General features: G+C 40.0%; 1 protein-coding gene across 1 annotated transcript; it reads left to right on the top strand.

Moving 5' to 3' along the window:
- The first annotated feature begins 10,167 nt into the window (after positions 1–10,167).
- LOC124173220 lies at positions 10,168–11,145 on the top strand. Its single transcript, XM_046552776.1, has one exon. It carries the CDS (start codon positions 10,168–10,170, stop codon positions 11,143–11,145), a length of 978 nt encoding a protein of 325 aa, XP_046408732.1.
- Positions 11,146–11,441: the final 296 nt, after the last annotated feature.

The following is an 11,441-nucleotide window of genomic DNA, read 5'->3' as shown; positions in this document are numbered from 1 at the left end:
TTATTTTCTGAATACAACAAAGAAAACCGCATGTAAATCTGAGTTTTCCTTCGCGAGATATTTAATGATAAATATAACGAATTTTAAAGCGCGGGAAAAACTCCCTCACCCCCCAAGCCACTACCGACGAAGCCTCGATGACGTCAAAGGTGCCTAAACATCACGCGAAGCTATTGTTGTGATTGTTTGTAATAGTTGCCAGCAGTTGTGAGAGCTTCGTTTGTTAGACGTGTTGATTATTTTATATTTAAAGATAAATATCCGACGATAGAGGCTTGGAAGCCCTCGTATTTTGCATTATTTATAATATTAATATCTAAGTAAGGGCGTAAAATATAAAACTGGAGCAGTTAAACCAAAAATTTTATAATACCTAAATAACATCGTTGTAGGAGTCTGAGCCACGGCCATTGGAAGGGGGATACGTTAATTGTAAGTTGATGTTATCGACGGCATATCATTCATTTAAGTATGTAATTAGAACGATTTTGATGTTTACTAATGTCCGCTTAGTTTTTATATACAATAACTTCATCCGTTTATTCGTAGGTACCGGAGAATTCGTCGTTTAGGACTGTATGTGCTTGTGTTATAGGGTGAATTCCAGTCAATGCAACTTTTGCTCGCTGATTGGAGACATCTAGGAACATTTTTGTGCCAAAATAGTGTTATTTTCAACGTGACATCTCCCGTTAAGCTACTACTAATAATCACAGTGCCAGTGGTTGTAATGCACAAAGTTTGACAAGGTTGAAAAATATCGGCCAAGAGTTATCAGTGTTCCATCGTGATTGAATTGTAAAAAGTGCTATTACGCTATCGATAAATGTCTAACAGTAGTGTAAAAATTGTCAGTGGCGTGCTAATCTCCGTTGTTCACCGTAGATATGACATTTCACGATAACGCTATTGAAATAAAAACTGTGAGTGAAGTTTTTTATTCCATTATTTCAACGAATAGTAGTGAGAAAAGTCACCTGTGTGGGCTAATTTAAGGGTTTAAATCAGTGAATAAATAGTTGTTTTCATCATAACGAGTTCTGTTATTGTAAGTTGTACGTGATGAATATAAGAATGTGACAGTGACATCCAGTTTTTGATAAGAGTATTTGCCTATTTCCCACTATATTTTTATGGTATATGCTAGGATATTGTTTATGGATTTACCTATATTATTGAAATAGGTTATAGCTTGTGTGTGTGTTGGCAGCGGAACCGATTCGCGATCTCACATGTGGATTGTGTGCAGACTGTTTTGCTGTGAATTCGTACCGAAGGACGGATAGGACTACCTTCTCCGATAATTCGGTGTTGCGAAATTCAACAGCACAGCTTACTCTAATGTTAACAGCACAGCTTACGATCGTTATCCTCCAGTATTAAAAGTTTCTTTTATAACTCGATTTGCCGCCGACGTATAGCAATAATTTGTCTTAACAAATTCCATGAGGGTCGTGGCATTAATTTTTGGTGTCCTAAAAAAAGGCTGGTGTCCTAACACCCCATGCCACACGCCTTTTAGGCGGCTTGCGGGGTATTACGTAGATGTAGATGAATTTCAGGTGTACTATTCGAACGAGTGGCAACGTTATCATCCATTTTTCCGATCACTAAAACATACGAAGTGAAACGCTTGTACTTCATCATCCCGATGCCGCATTATTAATATCCCAAGTAATAATCTAGGCACAATAGCAATAGGAATACTTGCCCAAGAATAACAGAACAAAATAAAGTGACGATGAGCGGCTAAATACTCCCTCAAAACAAATTTTACACCATGCGCTCAGCGTATTTCCCTACTCCCTACGGTTGTTTAGGCACCTATGACGTCACGCCTGGCCTCGGCAACGCTCGGGTGTCTTCGCGCAGTGGTCGGCTCAGAGAAATTTTTCTCGATTTAAAATGCAATTTCTTTATTTATTTTGATGTTGAATGGAGAAACTGAAGGTATTTTTGCGAGCTAATGTATCCATTTTACTTATTCAAAATAGTTTTTAGAGCAATCTACGACCCATGCAAGTTCCTCATTGACAAGAGACCTCAGGAAACAATGCAGCAGTTTCATCAAGAGCCGTCAAGAGTTTCGTAATGGATTCTAATTACACTGTTCATCTTTCCAACGTACCTTGTCTGATGTCTTGAAATTGATGTCTTAACGCAATGCATTATTATGCTGCTCCTCACTTTCCCTTTTTTTAAATCGTTTTATCTCTAAATTCAATTTGTTAACTTCTTCCTTCAATTTGAAATTGTTTTGTAGCAAACGTTGAAGATTATTTGAAAGTGGAAGTGAATGATTACATTGTTCAGGTTATTTCTTAATAGCAATTACGTCTTATGCTGTAGAGGAATAAAGGATCTAATCTCAATAATAATTTCGGAATGATAGACTGCTATCATGCACTGACATTACTAATGGTATTAACAAGAGATTTCGAATTTTATTGACGCGATAGTTTTCAACTGTCTAACACGCGTATTCGATGAAAGAGAATAAAAATTATACAAAATTTCAAAAAAATTACATTTTTACCCTATTTTTATACCTAATTATTATGGCAACGTTTTTACTTGTAATTCTTTCCATATGGATACGGCGAATTCGTGTTTACATTATTTTTTCAGACCTAATTTACGCCTCCGGAGAAATCGAGTAATAATTACAAAAATATTATTCAATTGTAAAATTGAAAGCAACTCATTGACAAGATCATATTTCAAATAGAAATTCGACATTAACTGTATTGACGTCCTATGAAAATTCAGAGACACCATACGTATTAAGTATGATATAAGGAAAGCTTGTCTCAGAGGTTTTCAATGCTGCATCCCACTTACCAATGGTTGTCAACATGAGAAGACATTTTCAAATACGATACTAAACTGCCCGTCCTAATTCCTATGATGCTTAAGAATTTAAATTTGATTCCTGTGACACTTGTTTGTAGCACCGCAGGAAAGCAGTAACCGCCCCTCGCGAACACGGCGAGGGGCGGTTCCAAGCGTGGTGCGATGCGTGGCAGTTAGAATTAAATTTGAAAAAAATTGCAGTAATGAAAAAATAACTCCTCTCAACAGATCTATATCATTAAGAGTAACCAATTAGAGAGTCTAGAATCCGCGAGATGTCTAGGAGTTGGACAGAAAGAAGGGGATCCCTAGGGTTCGAATTATGGGGGACTCACTTCTGTGGCAAGCGGGGTAGATTATTAGGCTCAAAGGGTATGAGGTCCCTGGTACGAGGACAGAAGGTCATTGGAGGGATCATTGGTTGAATGAAGGCTGAGGAGAAGAATGACGGTGGCAGGGACGAAGTGGTGTTTGGGACAACTGGCGCGAAAAGGGCTGCAGCAAGTGAGCATGTGGTGGGGCGGGCAGCTGCTAGGACGACTTTCAGTTCGGCAAAAATGATCATAAGTGGGATTCTGAGAAGGCGAGATGTGCCGGACAGAATTATAGATTACTTGAATGAAATTGATTGATTGTGCTTGATTGGGTGTGCAAAATTAAAGGGATGTACTTTGTGGATCCGAACTGTTGGTTTAAGTCTATAGACCGTAGTAGAGATGGGTTGCATTTAAATAGGTCAGGATCGCAAAAGTTTGGGAAACAAATTTTGTGATGTTGTGGAAATGTATTTGTCGGGAAACTAAGGAAGGGACTTGGTGGTGATGGTCATAATGCTGATGCTAATGTGAAGGGTGAAACGGAAGGTACAGGGAAACAATATTGTAATGAAATGAGTGAGTCAGTTTCAGACGGGAGTGAGGGTCCCAATACGGATACAGGGAAAGGAAGTATACTAATGTGCATGTGTGCAAGTGATACATTCGTAATATAGCCGTTATCGGGAGGTTTTGAACAAATACGAGGGTCCTACAGCGAAGTAAATTCTCCAAAATTCAACGAATCGGCGGGAAATGTTACCATCCCCAACCAAATTCACGGCACCAAGGTAAGATCTTAAAAATTATTCGGGTTAACTGCCGCAGCATGAGAGATACAATTATTGAATTTCAGTTGATAATTGAATTGTTTAATCCTGACTGTTTAGTAGGCACTGAGTTGTGGCTTAAAGAAGATATCAACTCGATATTTCCAGATGGGTTCAACCAGAGAGGAGAACGTTCCTCGGTTCAACGTATGCAGGAGGGACAGGACTGACAGGGGAGGGGGGTATTCATTTGCGTCAAGTCAAAGTTATTGAGTAGCCTCGAATGGGTAAGGGCAAATTTTGAAATGCTTAGTGTAAAGGCATACACAGGAAAGAGGAAAGACCTTAAATTTAATTGGAATTTGCAGTAAGCCGGATGAGGACATGAGAATGCTAGAGGCGTTGGCGGATGCGAGCGCCGAAAACCGAACAGGAAAATCCTCATGGCAGGGGATTTGAATCTGCCAAATATCAATTGGGATGGAAGTGATAAAGGCAACGGCACGGTTCAAAAAATTGTGAATAGACTACTTTATGAAGAGGGATTCGAGCAGTTTGTGATGGGACCAACGAGAGGAAGTAAAATATTATATGTGCTCCTTATAAGGCCATTTAAGGGTGTTCAAAGCTTTGAGATTATACCGGATGTAAGAGATAATTTCTATTGTAAGAGGTTTCTATTGAGCTAGAATGATCAACCGCTAAGTCAAAGAAAATAGTTGAAAAAATCATCTGGAACTATAAAAAAGGAAATTTGATGGGTTTAGAAAACATGCTGAGAGAAAATTTTCCAAAATGGGCGAGTCAAGGTGCTACTTTGGCGGAAGTATAAAGAAAGAAATTTAAGACCTAGAAACCATGAAAATTATAAAAATATAATAAATAGATTTAATACTGGAAAACGGGAGCCCCGGGAGGGCTATCTGTTGAAGGTGCTAAACCAGAATAATACCAATATTTTTTTCAGTTACATTAGGAGGAAAAAGACATTAATAACGACATCTCTATGAAAGAAGTTATTTAAAGTGATAAAGATAAAGCAAACGAAGTAAGGAAGTGGTACGCCAGGAGCTATAAGTACATAATTTTGCTTTAACTTCTAACACCGACCATATAGAACCCTCATTATTATTATTATCATGCCGTGAGGAAAACGAACTCGACTATATTAGTGTAACAGTTAGTGAAATATTATAACTGATACGGAAACAGAAGGGAAATAAATGAATGGGTCCTGATAATGCGCCCATGGATGTATTGAAGATAGGGGATGAAGCAATAGTTCTTTACACTGGAAGACTTTCGTCACACTAAATAATGGAGACTTGCTCTCCGACTGGAAAATGGCAGCCGTCATACCGTCATACCGATACTCGTCATTTCTGAGGGGGGGTGATAAAACTAAAGTAGATATTTGTAGACCAGTAAGCCTAACGTCAGTAGTGTGCAAATTAATTGAAACAGTTATCGCTAGCTACTTGCGCGAATCCGGGAATAAAAATGACTGGCCATTCATGTATGAGCATGGTTTCGGGAAGGGCTTTTCTTGTGAGACCCAGCTACTAGGGTCATCGCAAGACATTGCTGAACTCCTGGATCAAGGCAGTGAAATTGATGCGGTGATCATTGATTTCAAAAAAGCTTTCGATGCGGTGCCACACGTTCAATTGTTAGAGAAAATAAGGAAGCTACAGATAGATGATAGGATTAAAGTATGGATTAGGGAATTTTTGAAAGGTAGATCCCAGAGGGTAAGAGAAGGTGCAGGATATTCCACGGAGATAGCGGTAACATCAGGAGTCCCACAAGGAAGCGTACTAGGTCCGCTATGTTTTTAATATACTTTAATGATATAAATGTGGGAGGTGACTATGAAATACGCCTTTTTGCGAATGATTGTATAATCTACCGAAGGATCAATTACAGCGATGACCGGTGTAGCCTTTAAAATGAATCAAATAAAATATCTTCATGGATAATCTCCAACAAAATGGATGTTAACGAGAGAAAATGCAAGAACATTACACTCACGAGTAGGAGAAACAAGGACAATCGGTCATACATCTTGCTCGGGGAAAATATTTCCAACTTTAACGACTTTCAATACTTGGAAGTTATTTCACATCCAAACTAGATTGGGGAATGCATATTGATCAGGTGGTGGGGAAATCATTTAAAACTCTGCATTGGGTCATGAGAAATATAACAGAGGTTAAAAAGTGAAGTAGTGCCCGAGTCCATCTGATGACAATTATAGAGTCGAGATACAACAGTGCTGAAAAGTGACTAATATCAGAGATTGCATGAACATTTAATGCGCTCTGCTTCTTCACTGTGACGGGAAATGTGCAAAACACTCCTCTATCCCCCCCTCCCCCCCCCCCCCGCGGTCTCGATGGGCTGCTCCGCCCCCTCCCCACGGGATGCGTTCCCTAGACGACCACTTGCTCTCCGCCATGACGTCACGAGGGTAAGAAATCCAGTTACTCATCCCAATCCAAAATTAGAACGTTCTCAACATCCTGGAGCAGGAGAAGCCGGCTGTGCGTATTCCCAGCTCAAAAATACATCGGCTGAACGGCGCCGAGAAGGACTTAAGTGCAATGGGTCAGAAAAATTAACCAACAAATTATGAGGTGCGGAATATGGGTCAAACCGATTGAAGGGAAAATAATAGATTACATCCGTTGCGGACATTTCAAGTAGAATACTTTTTTCCTAACGTTCAAGACATTTTGAGGGAGCCAAAATTATTCTGGCAGAAAGTAATGCGTGAAGAAGAATGGAGAAATAGACTAAAGACCCGATAGATTTAAGATGTCTTTTTCCACTTACAATCAGGGAGCATAATACGTGCGATAATTTAGCTCTCGAATAACATGACTGAGGGTAAACAGGCTCTGAATAACTTCTTACCTTCATAACTTCATACATTTGAAAATAATAACTATCTGCACGAATTTTTGGCATGTTATCTATCACTCATGCATCGAAGGTCTTGTTAGTGTTACTGAAATAAGAAGACTGAATTTATGTCGTAATGAATTCATCACGTACTTAGCAACTCTTTGCACGCGTTCTAAATCTGCTATTAAGCCTATTTCATGAGGGTCCCAAACACTGGCAGCGCACTCTAAATCGGGTCTACCGTGGGAGAAGTAGCTAATTTCTCTCACTTTGTCGTCGTACTTTCCTCATATTCTTTTAACCAAACCCTATTTACGATTGGCTTGACGTGTTACTTCCCGAATGTGTTTGTTCCACGATGGATCATTATTGAGTCTAACTCGTTGATGTAGAGAAGCAAGAGGAGAGAGGCCATGACACTATCCTGGGGGACGCCATTAAGATACTCTAACCTCGTTGGAAATTTTGCTTTCCAACGCCATCGCTCAAAAATTATCTCATCGAGAAAATTATATCGTCATCTTGGCGGTAAGATTTCAGTTATATTAATAAATTTACGTGGGGCACTTTATCAAATGTTTTTTTGAAACCAAGAAAAATCGCCTCTACTGGAATGTTGTCCTCTCCGGAGACCAAAATATCGTCGGCGAACAGTACTGACCGAGCTTCGCAAGATCAACCTTTCCTGAATCCGTGTTGAGTTTACATTAACAAGTTTTAAATGTCTAGGTGTAACATTACTCAGTCGACAGCAATGTGTTAAAGTACCTGGCACGAGATGGGCGTTAAAAATATCGGTCTGTAATTAGATGGCTGTTCCTTGTCTCCACTTTTGAATATGGGCGTTACATTAGCAATTTTCCAGCCATTAGGTACTTCGTGTTGCTTAATGGATTTACTGAATATAAACTACAAGTAAGGGGCATTTCTGAGGCTAGTTCTTTATACACGCAAGAAGGGATTTCGTCTGGACCAAGTAATTTATTCGGACCGAGCGATGTCAATGAAGTTTCTATTCCTTGAGCAATTATGTCAGCATGCGAATTCTTTCTTACCCCTCCAAACCCTCTCCCAAGAAATTTTCCCGGACCCCCTCCCGAGGCAGCTGAAAAAGTGCTGAAAAATACATGCCTGGATGTACATTCTACATCATTATGTCACTTAAAATTTAACTTTAATCAGATTCGGTTATTATTAATAAAAACGAGAGAATCTTATAAATAATTCTTCTATTTCTCTGAGGCTTTGGGGGAGGAGGGGGAACCATCCCCTCATCCACCCCCCCCCATAGTTACGCCAGTGGTAAAGACTATCAACTGTCTCCAATGAATTCTCAGGAGGCAGAAGGTGAACACGCTCTTGAAGTAAGAATTTAATAAATTTGCTTTCTCGGAACTGTTGGTCAACACTCCTCAACTATCGCTTCTTAGCGAACGTATTGTATATCTTTTACTTTGAACGACTAAGACCAGAATACTTCTGGGTTCAAAACTGCTCTACAACTGTTCCTTTTTTTAAATTCGTGAATGCAATCCTGAACGCTTCCTTCGTGGCAGCTTTAGACAAGTTATATGTTTTTTTTAATTATTAACTCGCGTTCATTAGCGGATAAATCAGCAAGATTTTTTATCATTTCATCATGGCACGCTCTCTGTCGCTTTAATGACTTTATAATTCGATATCTTTTTCATTGCCTCAATTATATAACAATTAATAACATATTTGAGCCTTAATGATTTTCTGACTTCCGCGTCATACCTTCTCGGTTCGTCACCTTCTTTTTTGGCTTTACTAGGGATATAGCTTATTATTCCCGAATTTAGGAATGAAAAAAAGCTTCCTAAGTACCCTCTACATTTAACTCCATTAATGATTCTTGAAACATGGGGAAAGAATTTTTCAGACGACTCTTGAACCCATCAAACTTTCTGTTCATGTTTCACAATTTTAGCGAAATTTGAAGAAAACTTGGCAGTTACTACCCTATAGTCACTGATTCCCTCGACGGTGCTCACATTTATGACATTATATTGATCGCTAATATGTCAAGAATACTTTCTCCTTTCTAAAGTACGGAGGCTACTTGTAGCAATGCATTTGATGAAAAAGCGTACACTAACGCCTCGCAATTCACTTTCTCTCTCCCACCGACAATCAAGCTATACATCTCTCCCAATCTAGAGAAGAGGCGTTGAAATCTTCAGCTACAAACATTTCTTTCTGATTTCATTAAATTTCTTTCAGAATACTTGGATGCTATGCTATTTATTTGGGTTTCAAAATCCATAATGTGTTATATCTTAGTTGGGTAGTCTATAATAAGAGCATACTGATATTTTTTTTTAGATTTACGACATTTAATTGAACACCACACAGATTCAACGTCGGCCTCAGTCACGATTTCCGCTTGGCTGACGATTGAATTTTTTTACAGCTACAAATATTCCGCCTCCTGCTCGATTAATTTTATCTTCCCTGTGAACAGTGAACGATTTTGGAAGACTACTTTCTCTGAATCATCCAACTTTCTGTTCCTATAATGTCGTTACACTAAGTACTATGAATCTAATGGTGGAATTCAGGAATCTTATCTCTTAAACTACGGCAATTAACAGCTGCCACGGTTCTTACTTCGGAACTTGTACTATTGCTATTGGGGAGATTTCTGATTCGCTCTTGTCGGTTAAGCTTTTTTAGGCCCTATATTTCCTGGGACTGCAGAATTTTTTTCCTCGCGATGTAAATGACTTGAACATAACTTGGAAAAATTTTTTTCATATTACGCTGGTTATGTTCAGTTGATAGACTAAGGCTACCGTTAAACATTCACGCGCGATTGGAGTTTCACTCCCGTAGTCTCAAAGGGATCCAAGGACACATCGCCACGAGAGAGAGGGAGGTAGAAGGGGAAGCCGACTAATAAGTATGTCGCCTCTCGATTCGGGGGGAAACGGTTTTGATCTTCTGCTTCCATGGAAACACATTTAAATCCAGTTGAGAGAAGAGAAATGTTTAGTGAGGAGGATGCACGCCGCACGGCCGATCAATCTATCCTTGGTTACGCATTGCTCTGGTAACCCTTTAACTCATGACGTCATCTCTAAATCTTCGGAATTATAGAGAGATCCCTGGTCAACAATTGTCCCTTTCTCAAATTGAAACTTTTACCTGTTTTCATTTGCATTTTTTATATTTGATTAACAGACAAATATTGACAAAGTGTACTGCATTGATGGCATGAATATCGAGATGACAGCGTAAATTTCGAGCTCAGCCTTCGTGTGGTTCGGATCGTTCTCTCCGGTTCTCTCCTGTGCTACGCAATGCCTAACTGCAGTGCATGTGTTAAATCGATCAAGCGCGAGCAGAAGTCGCTCTCTTGCTGTGAGTGTAAGGCCCATTACCATCCACTGTGCCTTTCAATACCTGAAGTGGAATTTAAGGAGCTTAGTGACAAACGTAGACCATGGTATTGCGACGTTTGTCGGGCTAAGATCGGCTGTGGCAGTGATGGAGAGCAAATCAGAAAAGCTCCTGAGAACGAGTCCGCAAGTTCCAGTTTGTCTCCTGATCGTGTGAGTGATATCTTGAAAGATTTTTCTGCTAATCTTGCTGATATCCGGTCGGATCAAAGTGAAATTCGCAAATCAATATCTCGCTGGGAGGAGTCGTTCGGGGGTCAAGCAAAGTCTCTCGAGCTCCTCAATGCCTCCCTTGTGAAAATAACTGATTCCCTGAATCACCTATTAAGTGAAAACATCAGCCTAAAGAAACAACTAAGTGATACGGAAGCTCGCCTTAATCGCGTTGAGCAAGAGCAACTCCGGAACGTAATTGAGATCCACGGCATTCCTTACTCCGAAGGGGAGGTAGCTGGGGCCCTGATTTGTCAAGTTGGAATCGCTGTGGGAATTAAAGTGGATACAAGTGAAATCGATTACGCCTACAGGGGTGGTTCCAACCTTTGTGCAACCTCTCACCCTTCACCTAGACCTGCCCCTATTATTGTCCGTTTTCTACGATCTAGCACTGCTGCTGCATTTTTAAATGGTAGACGCACAAAACGGAACCTGAAACTCAACGACATCGTCGCCGACCAGAACCCTACCAACCCTCCTGTCTACATTAATGAATCCTTGACATCCTTAAACCGAAAGCTATATGCAATGGCCAGGGGACTTAAGAAAGAAGGTAAAATCAAATACGTGTGGATTCGTAATGGCCGTGTGTTTGCTCGGGTCCATGATGGTGGTGAACGCCTTTCTATCCTAGTTGAAACTGACCTTGACTGCTTAAAATAACATACGGGGGCCTGTTCTCTTCCCGCAGGCCTACCAATTGCTAATGAAATCAACATTTCCCTCGTCAATTGTCAATCTTTACTGTGTCATATCGACGAATTTCGGGTTCATTTTTCTTCCTGTGTAAGTGATATAATCTGTTTAACCGAAACATGGTTAAAACCAAATATTCCTGGTAGCATGGTTGATCTTAGTGAACATTACTTGCTGAGACATGATCGGACCGGGAAAGGCGGTGGCGGGGTTGGTGCCTTCATTCATCATCGACTGAGTTCGTCGGTGCTGGCGACCTCTTC

The sequence above is a fragment of the Ischnura elegans genome, chromosome 1 (genome assembly GCF_921293095.1).
Source record: "Ischnura elegans chromosome 1, ioIscEleg1.1, whole genome shotgun sequence".
Classification (NCBI taxonomy): domain Eukaryota; kingdom Metazoa; phylum Arthropoda; class Insecta; order Odonata; family Coenagrionidae; genus Ischnura; species Ischnura elegans.
Note: the sequence above shows the minus strand (reverse complement) of the source record. Positions and strands in the feature narration are given on the sequence as shown.